Source organism: Conger conger, chromosome 8 (assembly GCF_963514075.1).
Source record: "Conger conger chromosome 8, fConCon1.1, whole genome shotgun sequence".
NCBI classification, from domain to species: domain Eukaryota; kingdom Metazoa; phylum Chordata; class Actinopteri; order Anguilliformes; family Congridae; genus Conger; species Conger conger.
Genome location: NC_083767.1, coordinates 13,223,549 through 13,242,675, shown reverse-complemented (window position 1 = coordinate 13,242,675; position 19,127 = coordinate 13,223,549). Strand labels below are relative to the sequence as shown.

At 40.8% G+C, this 19,127-nt stretch overlaps 1 protein-coding gene across 13 annotated transcripts in view; it reads left to right on the top strand.

Annotated features, from left to right (window-relative positions):
- Positions 1-19,127, top strand: part of inpp4b (inositol polyphosphate-4-phosphatase type II B) — a 239,482-nt gene that overhangs the window by 159,021 nt on the left and 61,334 nt on the right. For 8 of the 13 annotated variants that reach the window (XM_061251274.1, XM_061251273.1, XM_061251270.1 and 5 more), the window contains 3 exons: positions 16,525-16,636; positions 17,346-17,381; positions 18,089-18,158. In XM_061251274.1, the coding sequence (XP_061107258.1) occupies positions 16,525-16,636; positions 17,346-17,381; positions 18,089-18,158 (218 nt within the window). Of the gene's footprint in view, positions 1-15,111; positions 15,454-15,526; positions 15,672-16,524; positions 16,637-17,345; positions 17,382-18,088; positions 18,159-19,127 lie in introns of those variants that run through there. The other 5 variants (XM_061251281.1, XM_061251279.1, XM_061251282.1 and 2 more) reach the window with 5 other exon arrangements.

Genomic DNA, 19,127 nt, shown 5'->3' with positions numbered 1-19,127 from the left:
GTATCTTGGACTATTGCATATGGTGTTATCTTCCCAAAGAGTCCCCTGTGTTTACATTATCTTAGAAATTCCATCTGGGAAATCTCGGAGGAGATGATCATTACCAGCATTCAGAGCTCCAAGTATCAGCTCCCAGCTACTGTACTTCTGCATGTACTGTATGGATATTTTCCATAATTTCATTGCCCCATAGTGATACACAGTAAAAATATGTCTTCATACAATATGCTGCACTAAATACAGGATATGTGATATTTTAGCAGATTATAGCAACATAACATCTGCTGTTATTGTGACCCAGATGGCAAATTATTTAATGCTTCAAGACATAAATATCAGATGAAAATAAATGCGCAAATATCTTACTAAGCTTGGAATGCAGTAGTTGGTTCAACTGAGGTTGTATGGAAGCTTAGCGATTGTTAACTTTTTATGGTCCAAAATACACATCTTGGACCATATGGGGCGACATGGCTCAGGTAATAAGAGCAGTCCTCTGGCAGTCGGAGGGTTGCCGGTTCGATCCCCCGCCCGGGCTGTGTCGATGTGTCCCTGAGCAAGACACCTAACCCCCAAATGCTCCTGACGAGCTGGTTGGCACCTTGCATGGCAGCCAATCACCGTTGGTGTGTGTGTGTGTGTATGAATGGGTGAATGAGAAGCATCAATTGTACAGCGCTTTGGATCAAGGCACTATATAAATGCCAACTATCTTCTCTTGAAACTGAAAATGACATTTTTATTTATTTTTACAACCAAGATTTGTATTTTTTATTTATTTTTTTTGGCTGTGGTTGTGAACATTGTTTAACATTTGTTTAACTTATCTCCTCTAGGAACGTTTTGATCATGAGTCAGCAGGCTTTTGGCAGCTAGCTGTTGGCTCTGTCATACCTTTGGCACAGGCTGTCTTTTGTCTTAAGATAATATTCATTGTGTCAAGTGGCTAGGGTGTTATCCCACTAAACACAGTCCACTTTCCCACATTTTCTTTGAAGGCTTGTGTGTCTAACTGCCCAGCAAGTGCAATAGATCATCTTATCCTAAGTATAAGGGAAGTACAAAATATTTATCAGGGTTGGAGAGGTAGTCTGCAGACTGTTTGCTTGGTAAATCCTGCCAAAGACATTCCTGATACTAGGATTTTGTGAATCTTATGCATTTCCTTTCTCCACATGGAAAATAATGATAGACTCTGCTCTTTAACCCTTTTGTTTGTTTTGGAATGTTTATTTTTTCTTCAAAATTTAAAGTCAGTGTCTGTAACTCCGTTGATTTTGGATACCAGTAGTGACAGTTAAATCAGCATGAGAATGTTCAGTTCAGAACATTCTAATCACATAGTATTTTGGATCTTACACCTTTAAGGGTTTATATATATTTTAAATTTCATGGTTTGTTCCTGATAATGTGCTGGCTGAACTTCCGCCCCTTGGCACCATTCTGACCCACTTGAAATTTGGTGGCTGCCCAGGCCTATTTCAGCAATATGAAATCAGACTTCAGAAATGCATTGGCTGAAATGGGCTGGATTTGGACTGACTAATGCTGTGCCAGAGCATCGATCCACAATTCATCCACAGACTTATATGAGTCATTAAGGACATCCTTTAAACATGGAAACTGTCATGACATCTAAAATCTGAAAATGTAACAAAATCCAATAATTAATATGACTGAAGAGACTGAAACATTCACAAGATTAAACAGACATATTCTTAAAACAATTTTCCCCTTTTTTCATGAATTTGAAATGATGTATCTCATTGCTGCAATGTGCTTTGTCAGTTTTGATCAGCTTGCACCTGTTGAATCATGAGTGACTTTTACATGGTGAATCGGGGACATCCCTAGTGATCTCTTCTCCCCCTGAACTGGCATAAGGGGTAAAACCAGTCAGAGCTGGCACCAGTGGCACAGTCAGGACTCTATACCAGTCTATATCTCTTTATTTCTTGGCCGGACAGTTGACAGTTTACCCAGTATACAGTCTACTGAAAAGCCAACTCCAAGCGATTCGTTATTCATTCTAAATAACTCAAAAAGCCAACTCCGATGATTCGTTATTCATTCTGAATAACTCAAAAGCCAACTCCAAGCGATTCGTTATTCATTCAGAATAACTAATCATTTGCTAAATAATTGATGTACAGTAGTGTGTCTGTTGAAGTGGGAAAATGAACAAGAAAGACTTAAACAAGATTTTATTTATTCTGAAATAACTTTCAATTATTAATCCACATTTTTCCAGAGACTTTGCAGTAATTAACGCACAAATGAATAATGAAATGTTGACAGTTTTCTTCAGAAGAAAAAGCTGCAGGTGACCAGGGGGGAATAAAAGGCAGCTGTCTTAATGCCATTTATGATTAAATAAAACCTGATCTGCCCAACCTTATTGAATGGATAAATATTTTTTGACAGAGGTGAAGGGAATTATATTGAGAGGATCGGCAGACATTTGTTAGACTGCAGTGTGGTACAAACAGCACCAAACAACGTCTTTATATCTGCACGCTATGCTACCATGTGTATGTAAAATAGAAGGAAACAAATGCTCTTTTTCCTTGCAGCTTTGTGATGTTCTAAACTAGGCACTGACAATAAAGCCCAGTTCAGACCAAAGATTCACGACGCAACGAGCTACAACTGGCGGCTCTTTGCAACATTCGAAAACTCGCCATCTGCGATTAGACAAGTTGAATCGCCTGCGACGGCAAGCGCAAGCATCAGATGTTCCGAGACGGTAGTTGACACTGCTGCAACTCCTCTGCAATTTTCTAAAACGGTTTCGTTGCGTCACAAATCTTTGGTCTGAACTGGGCTTTAGATAACTGCTGTTGCAGAGGATTTATGGCTGAGGTACAAGGCTTGGCAGTGTAGTGCAAAGGGTAGGGAGCTAGGCTTGTAAAAGCAAGGTTGAACGTTGGATTCCCAGGCAGGGCACTGCTGTTGAACCCTTGAGTGAAGTGCTTAACCTGAATCCCTTCAGGATACAAGTGGGCTTCATCACTTTATCAGCAAATGGATTGCATGTAAGCAATTGCATAAGTTAGTTCACATGAGGATACACGTATCTGCTAAATGGCAGTAATGTAATGTGGGCTTATGTCTGCAAGCAGTATGCTTATCACAAGGACCAAACCTCTTGTTTATATGGTTTGTACTGTACAGTATCAGCTACAATTGTTTACACTTTTTTGCAATGAATAAAAAAGTATAAGAAGCCATGATTGAAATCTCTGGGACATGTCTCCTCTTGTTTGTTACTGTTGCAGCAGATTTTTATCTGTAGTCCCTGGGCTACACGTGGTTGGACTGTGGGAGGAAACCGGAGTGCCCAGAGGAATCGCTCAGAAACCTACAGATTGCCAAAGCACTGAGAATAAAATAATGCAATTCATTTCAACTCAGAGCAGTTTCAGAGAGTTTCAGTTTGACTAATATATCTTTGATACTAACAGTTAATAATACCAAGGGCTGGTTCACTAATTAGAGAACATAGCCTGGTAGTCGCCCAGTTATGCGTTTACTAAATGGAATTCAATAAATAGAAATTTTATTTTTGCTTGAATTCCAATTGAGTATTGCCATAGTGAACCAAAAGCCAACCATGATTAGCCAACTAGTGATAATGCAGTACTTAATTTATTTACATTTTCTCAGTGTGACACACAGAATTTTTCTAGCTGCTCCATTTTTATAGATTGAACACATTTGGTGTTTGTAACCCATTTGCCTTGAAACACAAAAAATAATTGAACTAGCTTGCTGGCTTGTATTTTCCTGGGGAGGACAGTTACCATGGATGATAAAAATGAGTTTTTATCATCAGAGCTTGCACGAGGAGAGCAGAGAGCACACTTACGTTCTTAGGGTATGCCAATGGAGAAAGAAACCTCCGACACGCAGTTAAATAAAAAAATAATATATGGGTGGTTTCATGGACACAGTTTCTAAGCTTAGGCCTGGACTAAAATGAGTTTTGTATGGAGAATCTCCATTCTGAATTTAGTCTAGGTCCAAAGACTCAATCTGTGTCTGCGAAATGGACCCATAGCTTTGTAGCTTTATTCAAGCTTAAATGTACGGCTAGTATCAGTTCAGTCTGGAATATTGTACCCCTGTAAGTCTCCCCACACCTCTAATGTGCCATTTTGTCTGTCTGCTCATCCTGATGTATCCATATAGTACATACATCAAGCACATAGCTCTATGATAAAGAAGTTTGTAATAATGTGTAACAATGCAGGCCATATGCAGAGTGACATTTTCCTTTATGGGAGAGGATGATCTGATGCTGTGCCCGTATGACAGAGTAGTGTCAGCAAGTCGCTGTGCCGGAGCCTCTGTGGTTTGGGCTTATTGTCCTGACCCAGCACAAGTTAAGAGCCGTCTCATTCTCTCCACAGATCCGCCGGGGGAGCAGCCACCCCCGGCCTTCCTTATGAATAATCATTCTGTTTGTGCTTACCAGAATACCGCTGCAATTTCCAGCGAAGAAAAAAAGCACAGGGGCCAAGCAGTCAAGGACAATTTTCTCAGTTATGATTCTACAATGTAATAACAGATGGTTGATCATGTCGCGAGAGATATAGTTTGTCTGCGGGATTTATGGGGAGGAAGTATCAATCATTTAGCTCTTGGCCTTCTGTTGTTTAGTTATTTTAAGAGTGTGCATTGCTGCCTACTGTCCGTTTCCAAAACTTTCTTCACAAACAACACAGTCCTGAAGGTGAATGAGCCAAGCAATTAACTAAAAGCAAGCTGCTGCCGCATATCATTTAAACTTTGTAAGGTTTTATGCAATTAATTTTGTCAAGATCCTGACATCATTCAGTATACTCACCAAGAAAGTGACTGTCCACATGAACATGGATGCCATGAAGGGTGTCTCACTACTGAAGATTTAGTCCAAAATATGATAAATGGACCGCATTTATATAGAGATTTTATCCAGAGTGCTTTACAATTGATGCCTCTCATTCATCCATACACTCTCACACACCAATGGCAATAGGCCGCCATGCAAGATACCAATCAGTTGTCAGGAGCAATTGGGGGTTAGGTGTCTTGCTCAGCGACACTTTGACACACCCAGGGCGGGGGATCGAACTGGCGACCTTCTGACTGCCAGGCGCTCTTGCCTCCTGAGCTAATGTCGCACCCGTATAAAGGGTCTTATCCAGAGTTAAGCTAATGTCACCCCCGTATAAAGAGGCATATGAAAGGGGCTTTACAATCTTCTTTATTGAAAATTCTAAAAGGTTATCATCGAGAAAATTCTGAATACGTATGCAAGGTCGTGTACACTTGGAAAGTGTTACTCAGAATATTTAACACATTTGCACATTTATTCAGCCATCTGATCTGGCTGTCTGCCAGTGTCACTGCAATGATGGGAACAAGTGTAAACTTTGAGACCTACTTCATCATTTCTGTATTTCCATTGGCTACTGCTCCATACTTCCTTTACAGTACAACTCTTGACTCTGTGAGGACCGTTGGCATCCTGTGACCCAGTTGTGTGACGATAAGAGAACGTGATAGCACTGTTTTTGCTGAGATGAAAGGAAAGAGAGGGTGCATTAGCAGAGATGAGTTGCCTGGACAGCCTTAACTGCACAAACAGACTATTTAATTGGAGAGATCCCGAATGCCCTCTCAAAAGAGATAGCCACGGATGATGGTAATGGCAGAGAAGTTTTGCCATTTTCTGCTGCTGCACTTTGAAAAGCTCGGCCTAAGATAGCAGTACAGCAATTTGCACAGCCCTCTGTGCTCCGAGCAAGCTTATCTGTACTGTGTACTGGAAGCTGAGATCAAGGATGTGAAAAAAGAAATCATAAAAAAGGCCCAGCAAGGTTTCTTTTGATGCTTTGCTTTTTATTTCCCCTTCAAATGCTGTAATCACATTCCTCAGTGACATCCTGACACAACTGCCAAATGACTAAACATGTCTTCACACTAAAATTAAAAAAGTGATGTTGACCGTGACTATTTATGTTACTCCTACATCCTTGCTGTTGTCCCCTGTGAGAGATTTTTCTCCACTTGTCTTTGTGATTTCCGCAGTTGCCAAGAAAATAAAAAGCTGCACAGTATACCAGTCAGGTACTACTGGTTATTATTCAAGCATTTATAATGCTAAATTATCATCACATCAATAATGCTAACAGGGAGGGACATAGTGTGAAGCATTATCTGATTTTTATTTTTGTATGTGCAGGATGTATTTATAATACTGTGGTAATATACAGCTTTGAAGCCAACACACACGCACACGCATGCACACACACACACACACACACATGCACATATGGAACATAGGAAAGGCAGCGTACAGTGTATTTGCCATTTTCACTTCACAGAGTACTTCACTGCCGAGGCCCTGTAGGGGCATGTGTACTTGTTAGGAGATGAGACATTTTGTCTACGTCTGTTGTGGTGATGACATTACCCATTAGCGCAATTCAATTTGAGTTTTAAACGAGGGGGGAAAAGTCGTGGCTCTGTGTGTCAAATTGACTAATTACCTGGTGATGTGCAGTGAGGACAGACACAACATGCAGGCACTCAAAAGATAAAGTGCATTCAATGCTTCGCTTAATTTGTGTGGGAATTTGTTAAGAAATGAAATAAATAAGTAGTGAAATGTGTGAATGTAATATGGCTCCCCAGTGGCTGATATGTGGGAAGGGATGACGCAGTGTGACTACCAATCAGAGCGCCTGGGTCATCCCCACAGGAGCCTGTGTGCAATGTCACCGACGGCAGCCATTAATCTACGTGAAACTCTTGCGTAGAACACCGCCCAAGTCTTTTATCAGGGTGTCAGAAAACTGTGTTCCTTTTGATTCAGGACCAGGAAGCTCTTTTTCTGATCTTTCATAGCAAGACAAGATCCTTCCCCCGGTTTGACTCTTTTGTTGTTGTTTGAGGTAGAGCAAGACGACAGTTCACGTTGCTGCACAGTCACAGAAAAAAAAGCAACTGGGATGAACAGCATAGACAGATCTAGATCTATTTATTTGCCTGATTAACTCAAGGAATCATTAGTGATCGGGGGCCTGTTCAAGAAAGCAGGATTACTTAGTTAACCAGATAACTGCAAATCTAGAGCAAAACGTGCTGGATTTTTGGTTCAAATCCGACACACACACACTGTCAAGGACCAGTTGACATTGTTCCTGATTTTTCTAGTGTAGCGCCCCCTTAAGGCCAGATTCTGTCAGTGCCTTAAAGCTTGGTTCTTTGTTTCCTGTTGACAATGTATGTGCTGTTAACCAGCTAACTCAGTAATCCTGCTTTGTGGAACAAGGCCCTTATTAGAATGCAGTTCATAGATGAAACTGCTTAAAAATGAGCTGAGACAACATGAGCTACTTCAATGCAAAATCAATAGAAAACGTTTTTTTTTTTTGCTGCTGCTGCTGCTCAAACTTGAATGTCCTTCAAAGACAGAAAACTGAGACAAGACGCACAGTAGGTGAACCACAGGGAGAACTTGGAGCAAATTCAATATACAGGACAAGTGAAATAGTATACAAATGAAGCAAGGTTGCAAAATTGAAAAGGTGCCAGTGTGGTACATGTTCATTAACCTAAAGGAATCGTTAGGAGCGAAGCAAAGCGGATTTGTTTAAATTGACTAATAGATAAATGGATATTCAATAAATTATAAATTACTAAGTTAAGGTTGGAAACTTAGCATTTATTTTTTGCTTCGGTGCAAGTGTTGTGATCTGAAATCATCACCTTTCGGTTTTCCGAAAGGGTCAATGAAACACTTTGCCTGTGAATCTCTTGTTAGCAGGTTGCACACATTGAAGGCAAGTAGATGAAGATCTTTGTGGTATCGAACAGTGCATCCAATGCTCTCAGCTCTTTTTTTACTGCTGAGATCAGAAATATCTAAAGTTTACTATTTCTGTGTGTACAGACAGATATTGACATGTTTCGTGTGCAGAAAATCCTGAAAACATTTTCAGCAAGGGAAGATATTGGTTTTGAAAATGTTTCACTGGTGTCTGAAACGTCAATAATTATCGGCCTAAACATCAATGGTTGGAAAATCAACTTCACAACACTGTTGGCAAATTGATCAGTCATTTGATTAATTAATGCATAGTCTGCAGTGAATTAATCAATATTAAATACAATGTGCCATGACTACAGTTTTCACCCACCTGTCACTGATGCAATGCAGATTACTCAGAATAGTTTTCATTGTTCTTTTTTTTAACCTTGCCATTTATTGTTCAAATCATTATTATAATTAAAGGGAGGCTGAAGTGAAATGTGAAATCTTATTGACAGAGATTTCAGCAAGGCTGAGGTTAATTGAGATAGCTTTTGGTGGAACCCAGCGAGGTTTTGATCAGCTTGGTCCCTGTTGTGGTTTTTTTTTTTTTTCTTCGTTTTTTTTTTTTTCGATGAATTTAATCCCTGTGACTTTCCAAACCTTGAGGAGGAGCGCACACAGAATGTAAACAGCCTACGCTGTCAACACCAATGACCTGTGCTGCCAGTGCTAGCCCACATTGTTTAGCCAGTTATTTATTTTGCCGGGGGAAGAGAAACAAAGAGAATAGGAGGTTGGCAAGGACCACGGCTGCACCTCTTAAAGTCTGTATTATGCATTGGGTTTCAATTCTGAGGAGGTGATGGGAGAGGGGCTTTGTGGAAATGTTAGCAAGTTTCAACACGAAAGCAGCAGTCCAAAAATAAACTGTTGCGTCTCTTTCTGCAGTGTATCTTTTTTTGTTGTGACCATGAACTCAGCATCCGTTCTGTTGTGCTGCAAATTATCCTTGGCCAGCAAGACACTGTTGGTCAGTGAATGTTTACAGTGCTGTTTGTTGATGCAGTTCTTTATGCCAAATTGAAGAGGTTTTCAGTAATAACTGTAATGGAAAAAATTATAATAATTATGGTTTTGAGGAGAGAAATATTTCCTCCTCTCTTTTGCACTAGGAGCTATTGTTCCTTTCTGTCAATGTGGAATTAACTGCAATGGGCAACACACTTAGGATGCACTGCAGACTTAATCTCAGTGTATTGTGGGGAGTCTGTCTAGCATGCCACATTACATTTTGCGCTTAACAGAAGTAGTTGTCTTACAAACAGAGCAATGTTGTGGCTCAGTACAGCATCTATTCTCTCTTTTTCTGCAACATAAGGCAGGTCATTTTGGGATCAGGTTGTCGCCAAGCATATATTATTGATTTTTTCTGAGAACTAAAGCCATTTCCTGCATAATGTAGCACAGTGCTATGAAGCATACCAACTTTGACCAGAATTTGGCCTGCTATCATATCTTTACAATGTACTTTTGTTCAGTGGAACTAGAGCGGCAGTGCATTTTATGTGGTCAGAAATCAACATAGCTATCTGCATAGTTTAAGCTCAGTGTTCCTCTGCCGATGCTTTCACTGTAGAATCAGCATTTTGCATGTGACATAGTCAGTACGCACACACAGGGCACACATACATGCATGAATGCCTGCACACTTAACGCGTACAGTACAAGATATTTATCAAAAAGGTAGTATATGAATTGCTAGAATATGGTCATTGTTTAATAGGACAGACCAGAGAAGGCTGGAGAGAGCTCTCCCATACTTTGCCCTTCTCCAAAGCCTTTCACCTCATCAAAAGTGATCCAGGAGCACTGACGTCCAGGCATTGTTTCCCAGCAAACATTCCCCTGAACAGGTGCAGCCCCCAGCATGCACAGACAGCAGGGGCCCCAGTGCAGCTGTGTGAAGCCTCCTGCCTCCAGGTCAGGCTCCAACCGCGCTAGTTGAGATGCGAGGCATGCATAGGGGCTGAGGGCTTCGATGCTCCTGCACTCGTTTACATTCACGGTGCCTGTTGGCACTAATGATGTTTTTTTGCCCCAGCCCCAGAGTGGTTCTTTACTCCAACACAACCAGAGGAGCCAGGGAGATAACACACTCGTTGTCGCCCCCATACTTCTAAGTTAGAACAGTTTAATGAAGCATTTTCAGCAGTTGTCTTTTGCCTGCGTGCACTGAAAGAGCACTACCTCGGGTAAAGCCATTTCCTACTCTGTTTTATCCCACTGGTGGCATGTGTCTGCTTGTTTGTATCTGTGTATGTGTTTTTGTTTTTAAACACAACAAGCGGTTTGATGCTAATTGGATTTTTGTTTTAGATGTCACAAGATTATGACAGTAAGGTGAAATGAAGCCTGTTTACGTGACAGTACAACTTTTGCTTGTGTTGGATATAAATAGTTTTAACACAGAACAAGTTCCAAATAAGAAAGTGTCAATGCAGTTTGCCAATTCTTGCTACGTTCTTGAAGCTTGGATAATCTTACTGCTGTTTGTGACAGGTCTTCAGTGTCAAACGAAATCTTGGAAGGAAGTTCGATATGTTTTTCATCAGTAGCTTTGGTGACATAGCAGCAACTACAAAACAACACATCCAGATTTGGAAAAACTGAGGTGCAAAAATACTTCCGTGACTGGCTTTTTTCCATCAGAGATTAAAACATTTTCCTATTAAGACCACCTAATTAATACATTCATATAAACTATAAAAAATAAACTTTAATAAGTAAATTCCTGTAAATCTTCCCACTTCATTGGTGCAAAGGAGCTAACCACTGGCCTGCTTGCTAACTTACAGCTGAACACATGTCCGTGTCCCCACAGTTAATCCATAGATATTTCATTTTTCATTACTTGATCATTTATGAATGACAATGATCAAATAATGCTACTGTGGCTAGTTACAGTAACTGAAGTTAATTGAAGATTGAAATCTCCTCAATGACCTCCAAAATGGCACTTGAAAATCCTGTCATATAGGAAGCAAGAGGACTGAGGCTGTTCTGAATCCTAGGGTGTGATTAAAAGCATTTTTCATCAATTTGCTGCTGGTTAGTCTGCATCAGCATTAGTCCACTGTTTGAGCCCTTCTTGGCAATGGTCATCCAGTTTTGTGCCACAAGCCATCACTGTCCTAGCAGACAGCGTCCAGAGGTTTGATCCAGCATGTTCTGTGAGGCAGGGTGCATTACAATGACAGAATAATACCACACTTGAGCCCATCACTTGATAATATAATGTATTCATCCTCTGAATAGTGTGGGGGTCCTTAACTCAGTTCGTGTTTCGGATGTAACTGCTTTTTATTTGAATCGTCTCCGTGCTTTACTTTCCGAGCAGCCGCTCAGACAGTCCCGGAGTATTGGGTCTCTCCACTGTCAGAGATTTATGGAAATTAACAAGTATGAATTTGAATGGGAAACCAGGCTACATTATGCTAAATGAAAAGATGGGAATGACAGACATCTGTAGAATAAAACATGCGATGCCGGCTCCATCATTTGCATATTAAAATAAACCTAAGACACGCTTGAGGACCATCTGCAATTCAAAATACTATGACCTGATTTCATGCGTTTTTACGTAGTCTTTTTTGCTTTTAAATAGTTGCAGTTGTATTTTGTCATGCCCAAGCTTGTCCAGTGATGTTTTATTATCATCAAAATTAAGTGAAATGTAAACATAAAAAGGCAGTTACATTACATTTTCCTTTTGCGCTTCAGTAATGCTCTGAAGAGTGTTTTCAAATTTGGAATGTGTTTTCAAAACTTTTAGTGTGTGTTCATTGCTTTCAATTCCCAATAGTGATGGTTACATCAACATTAGAAGGTTCAGTTAAGTTCTAATCACATATGTGTGATGTTACATCTTAAAGGGCTAAACAGGATCCAGTTTTTTCCCCATCAGAGATGAGTTGGAAACATAGCACTGTGCTGGTCTTCTATGTGTACAAGGGGGAAATAAAGTAGCTAATTTTAACAGACTCGTTTTGACCACGACCATTCACAGGCATAATGATCATCCATCAGCTGCTTTGTCCTTCACAATGGATAATTCAGCGTAGATTAATGAGGTATATTGCCTGCATTGGCCCTGCTTATCAGTAACAGAGGTGTATTCCATGTTTGATCACATTATACTTTTAAAATTAACTTGCTAAAAAAAACCCACAGAGAGCTCTCTAATGGCTGGTGTCCGAATTAATTAAGCTGTGCTTTTTCTTTTGGACGAGCAGCAGGCGTACTTCCCCGGGTATGGGAGTTAGCGGCTGATGTGGATGGATTGCACTTGTCCAGATTTGATTTATCGGAACCCGTCTAACTGATCTTGTGCTGGGTCCCGTGGCAATTGTGATTACCTGGTTAAACAAAGCATGCAGTGTTGTCAGATTGATTGAGGCCATCCTAAAAGTGCAATTACTGGAAATAGGACACTTGTTTCTGTAAAAAGCCGCACATTTCCACAGTGTCTCGCACTGTCGGATTAAAAAGACTTGATGGACATTATAAGCGTACTGCAGCAACACACCTGCTCACTAATAAGTCCAGACTACACGCAGTCGTCGCCTATTTAGGTCATGAATGTGTCATGTTGTTTTCACATTATGACAGCATGTCTTGTGGCTTTTCCTCAGAGCAGAACATGCAAAATGCCGAGAATTACCACTCTTGGTTCGAAAAATTGGAAAATTGGAAATTAATAAAAATAAATAAGTAAATGGTCACACATTCTGAAGGGCTTTACATTTTTGACAAGGGAGAAATAAATGGTAATAGCCTACTATAGTGTATTTATTTGGGTTTCCAGAACCAAGGCTTTATTCCCCTGAAGAAAAGGCTGTTACTTCCTCCTTCATGTAGCTGTCAGGCTTCTCCCTTTAGGGGGTGTGCTACACGTCTCAGTCCTTTGAAGTTTTGTGGAACTTTCCCACCCTCGAGCTCAAAAAAATTCCCTTTTTTTTTTTTTTTCAAGACCTCTGAAGAAGCAGATGCTTCTCTTTCCCTCCAAACAGCTGAATATTTCCTTTTCAACGCTTTGTACCTCTTATTTCCTGTTTAATCATCAGTAGCTGGTTTCAAATTTCCTCTCAGGACCCGGGCGGTCTGCTCCCTGTGCCTCAGAAGATGCGCTGTCCTGGTTTTGGGGAGCAAAAGTAAGAATGTGAAAAGGAAGCAGCCCGCATAGTGAGAAAACCGCTCTCTCAATATCATTGATTCATGCCCTGCTTCAAAGGCCTTGCAAAATATCTGAATCCGCTTCAAAGGGGCACCGTCTTCCAGTAGAGAAACAAACTTGATGCCTCTGATTGAGACACTCTTTTTCCCCTTAGATGTCTCTGTCTTTTTTGCTTGTATTTAGAGTGGGTAAAGTTTCAAGACATGTAATGTATGTTCAGTTCAAGCATATCATAGACTGTTGCAAATATATATGGTGGGATAGATTTGGTAAAGGTGTAATGTGAATAGGGTAGGGGAGTACCTCATTGTGCCCTGCGATGGATTCGTGAACTGTCCAGGGTGTATTCCCGCCTCTCACCCAATGCATGCTGGGATAGGTTCACCTTAACCCTGCATTGCTCCAGGAGGGATTTGATAAAAGTGTCAGCTAAATAACAAATTATTATTATTATTATTATTATTATTATTATTATTATTCTTGAAAGCACTTTACATTAAATCAGCAAACTGCATGAGCGAAGTGGGACAAAATCGAGTGTTTGATTTTGTTTGGTTCCATTGAAACATATATAAAGTACGGTATTTTTCACATATTGGCTTTTTTTGTTTATCTCAATAATTATATTGTTTGTTTTTTTAAGTATTTTTTGTGCATTGCCAGTCAGGGTTGCCAATAATTTTGCAGCCCACTGTACATTATTTGAAATCTGAAACACAGAGAGAAACAACTTTAATCACAAAGATTGTTTCAAAATATGTCAAACGTGTAATGCTATTTAATGCTAGATCCATTGTCTTCCATATGCTGCATGCATTTTGTATTGTGCTTAAAAATTAAATATGGAATAAAATGAAATCTCTGTTAAAAGGAAGATAATAATAATAAGATTGCAGTTACTGGCAAAGAACAGTACTTTTAATGTTTAAAACGACTATATTGCCTAATGAATAAACCTGAGACTATATAATATATAGAGACAGCGATGCCAATTGAAACCTATGGGCGAAAATCCGTCACAAAGGACACCAGGAAGTGTAATAGTTCTCACTGCTCATTTGTGCCATTGGTCACATGCCTAGTCACATGCGTCGCCACATGCGTCGCTGTCTCTAAATATTATATAGGCCTACTCTAGTCTAAGTAATAAGCAGCTTGTGAAGGAGGCTGTAGATGTTGCCGAGTGAAAACCAGCTTGAAACTGCAATATTAAATGTATAAGATACATGTATGATATACGTTCAATGTATGCCTCATGTCCTGTTAATGTATTACTTATGTTTCTGATGGCTTATACGATTGCGTTCCCACTAAATACCTGAAACCGACAGATTCGCTGGCAGACACCATGCTAGCAGCTCTACAGTAAAACACCGTTGATACCCTACATGTAATCTGAGGGAAAAGCTCTACTATAGAATCACTTAACCTCTTCCTTTAGGTGTCAGGTTTCTTAATACTTTTAACTAAATATGTCAGCGCCTTCTTCAAGTAATCACAGACGAGGGAGACGATGACTTTAAAAGCGTTTCTGCAGTCTCAGAGGGGAGTTTTTCTGGCGTGCTTTCCCCCTCCCCCGTTTTATCTGCTTATTTCCACCTCTTCCTCTCATCTCCGTAACCCCGTTATGACGAGGGTTATTTGCAAGTCTCTGAATCTCGAGTGTAGGAACTAGATAGCGTGGAGGGGGTCGACCAGCGAATCACCTGGAATGTGCATGCTCAGGACAAAATAACTTCTGCCCATCAATGTTGAAAGCCAAGCTGATTTGACAAGCCGATTTTTTGTGCGGCAGTTTGTGAATCACTCATTGTTTTGCCATTTAACTCCGTTGTTTGAGATAAATTGTTTGTAAAATTGATAGCTTATAAAGTTTAATGGTTATCCAACTAGTTAATGCAATGGCTAGCTAGCAGCATAGACATATCATAAACAGAACCGATGTTGCTGTCAAAAGTCCGATATTCATCATTCATTGTGGTGCTCCAGTGTTTTGCCCTTACAGCCCAGGCATGCGCGGCACAGGCTTAGCTACTTCCGTGTGCTTCACAGGTTGTGTTGGCTGAGGGCGTATGTCTATACTCTGAATACTGACCCCTCCTCTCTGCTTGACTCTGGGAATTTAGGACGGATTTATTCGTTGAAAAATTATTCGTTATTAGTTATTATTTCCGTCTGTGAATACCTAATTGCGTGACGTTATTTAGACTAGTTAAAAGCGAATGGTCGTTTAATGTATTCATGTTAAAAGAATAAGGAAACTGGACTTTAATTGAAGTTATACGCGAATAAATAATGCATTTGGCCTCCCTCGCTATATCTACGATAGTGCGATAGCCTTCACCAGCCAGTGCAGACCTTGCTGCCTTCAGCTAAACAGGTAGCCTACGCTTATATGTGGATGTCATATTTAAAGGTAAGCCCGTATTGCATACAAACTCTGAAGTCATACGAGAGTATGCACAGCGCACTGTGAATACCGGCTGTTAAAGGGTTCAAAAGCCCATTGAAAGTGTTGAAGACATGCTCACGGGGAAGCAATCTACTGGAGTGCACTAATGCCAACTGTATCAGTGCGGAGTGTGGGAGTCACTGTCCTTTACAGCACTTGACAGACTTCAAAGTTAATTTGAGGTCAGTCGCAAAACTTTACCCCGTTGTCCGCAGGAAGCCAAGTTTTCTGCCTGAGTGATCAGCGGAATATAAGCCTGAAGAGGACGCATCTCATTTTGTGAATGCGCTTCAAGAAAATTAAACCTGACTGTCAGCTTTACCTCTCTCCCATTGTGACGAGGATTTTTATACAAGGGAGGGGGTGTTATGCCAACAATTATTATTATACTGTGGCTTCACAATTGTGATATTCATGCACATTCTCCTGTCAGAATAAGACGATGACTAGACTATTTCAGTGGCAGACTTAATGAAGAAGGCATTTAGCATAAAATAAGACATTGTGATAAACAGCTATAGCTTGCCATGTCACACACAAGGCCCTTAAGGGTTTTTCTTCCACACCCAAGTCAGGCAACATCAGTGAATCTGTAGACCTCTTCCGAGCCAATCCCTGGCCACTTCATCATCCCCCCTATCATACCTTCCCTCAGGAAACTTCCTCCGCAGCCTGCGCATTCCCTCCTTGCCTTAGCCTAAACGGAGTTCCACCTCTGCCTCTCTGCTCCCGGTTTTCCCTAATTATCCAGTCCCGCCGGGAGAGAGGCAACAATCTAAAGATCATTCACAATTATCCAGTGTGTTTGCTGGATGCAGAGGAGTAATTTTTCTTCATTTGAAAAGTCTGATACCCCGGCATAGATTTATCATCACAGTGCAATCTCTGCCGCTGATTAAAAAGTGATCAGGTCTAATGTGAAGGATGCGAAGTCCTCTGAGTCCTGACGTGTCAATTATATTGTGGTGTCGTCCCCCGAACCCCCCCCTTCCCTTCCCTATCCCTGTCCCCTAACTCCGTCTCTCCTACCTCCAGAACATCAGATGGTGCGGACACAGTGGGGGCAGTAGTGGTCAGCCGTCTGAAGATGGGGGAGATTGAGGACGGGGAAGTGGACCACATCACCGCAGATGCGGGGGGACAGAAGGTAGGAGCGCCTTCGCTAAACTGCACAAATTAACTGACAAGTGATTGGCTCCTCCAGATGCCTTGTGTTTAGGCTAATACTTGGGGGCTTTGAGAAGTCATTAGTCAAGCAACCAAATGAGATTCATCAGCTTCTGACAGTACCAGGCACCTGTGTGTGTGTGTGTGTGTGTGTGTGTGTGTGTGTGTGTGTGTGTGTGTGCACGTGCATGTAACAGTTTTTTATTTTTTATTTACACAGTTTCATGAACAACTTGCTGTATATTCCCATTACTGCACTAGGAACAGCACCTGTGTTTAAATTTAAAGTGGCTTTGTCTCAGGGTGTAGAGCATGTATAATTCACCCTACTGTAGCTCTTCAGTGGGTGCTCGCACCTGGACACTACACATAAAACACGTGCTCCAGCTGTGCTGATTTCACCAGCCTGCAAGCGCCTGGTGTCAAGAGGAATTTGCCCAAATTATGGTGATAACTCATGTGTCGTGTCTTACATCTTGTCTCGCTGATTAACTGCGCTGCGAAACAGGCAGCGAATTAAGTAGTTTTATATAAGATGCACGGTAATTCTGCCGAGATTCCTCCACTCCTCTAGCATCGCTTTAATGAAAACATGGAAATTATGCGTGAGTGCATGTGCTTGTGAGTGATTGATGACAATTTCCTTTTCCTTTTTTAAAAAATTGTATTTCATTTTTTTTTTACTTTAGATGCCTAAGGTTTACAACAAGAAAAGAGAGAAGCAGGTACAAACTGTAAACAGGTTTTTTTTTTAAGCAAAGGCAATTTCCACCCCTCGCCCCCCCCCTCATTTGATCCAGAAATTAAAAATGAAAAAGTACATTGTTGGAAATGCTTCACAGCATTGAAATGAGAAGTTCATATGCATATTCTACAAGGTGACTGGCAGAATCCTTTGTAGTTTCCACTTTAAGTGTGTGAGGCAGCCTTTCTTCTTTCAAACAAATTTAATTCTGTTTTGCGTTGGGTGAAATTGGGTCATGATCATGTTTTTAAAAGATTGATGCAATTCTTATGCACGGGAATGGTTGGGTTAGGGGGGAGGGGGTTGGGCCATCCATTTCAGTTGAATGTTTGCATTAGAAGATGTGATGTTAGCTGTGTTTAAAGTTGTGGACTGATTATGCAGTTATAAATGAGTCTTTGTGCCAGACGTGGGTTCGATTGTTGAGACAGGTAAGGCTCCGTGTGGCTTTGTCAATTTGGAATATGAAGTCAGTGAAGGAATTCATTGTCAATTCTCAAAAGCTACCCAGGTGCACATCTGAAAAGATAGCAGTGGTCTGCGTTATGATTTCCAGAGCGCTGTCAGAGTTGGCAGGAAAGTAGCCTACTTTAATGAATGGAAATGTGATTAAAAAAAACCCAAAAACAAACCTTAATATGGTAGAGTCTTAATGCACTACAGAGCTGTTTCATTCTCTTCCTGCAGTGCACTCTGGTGTGTGAATCATTACACGGCACCTCCAATGACAAAGACGGCAGTCCCCTGATGAATGCTGGTGAGTTCTCTTTCCGTTTTAATCAGTATTTAAAATGTTATTTCTTATTTTGGATACTACACTACCCAGTAAACATAGCCTAACAAATGCATACTGATGCTGTTAAAATGTAGTTGTATTGTTTTTTTTGTGTTTTTTTTTGTATGTACTTTACAAATCTTTTGGCTCATGATAGTTTCCAGGGTATACTGAATGGTTTATTAAAAAGGCACCAAGGTGCGATAAAAAATGACCGGCCACAATTCCCATTTAGCATGTATGTCCAGTTGAAGCTTGGAATTTGATTAAAGTTGGAAAAAGCGAATTATTATTTGAAAATGAACCCCAGGGAAGGTGGTTAGATTCATGTGGAAGGAACGCCCCTAGCTGGTGGCCCTTATGGTTTCATAATTGCTTGATACAGCGTGTCCAATTTTGTTCCCTAGGTTGTATTTGTCAGCCTCTTGGTGCATTCAAGGAACAAACTAGCAGCGTAGAGATATGTGACCTTCAAATGTAGTGGAGGAAGATTCATGCGGCAGGCGTTGGTGTCAAGTTCTCGTTCATATAGTATTCAATACCATTCCGCAGCTGTATGTCTGCACTGACTGAATCATAACATTTCAACAGCTTTTTACCCTTTATTCATCAAAAGCCAAGTTGATAGATGCTATGTTAATCTACAGGGTCAATAATGTTGTCTCATGTAAAGAAGATCAAACTTATTGAGGGGATAGCAGCCGTCATTTTAGTATTTTCTTCATGTTTTTGTGGGTGCCCTGTTCACGCCTCAGGCGTGTGCTATCTTTAATTATGATAGACCCTGAGGCAGAGGCAACGGTACATTGCGAGCCCTTAGGTGGCACGTGGGCTCTCCCAGTCAGGCGTAACACCAGCATCTGTCTCGGCTAGCTCAGTCAGTTCCCCGGCCAACAGGGCGTGGATTTTCCAATGGGGCCACGTTGCTTTCTGAGGTATGATATAATAAAT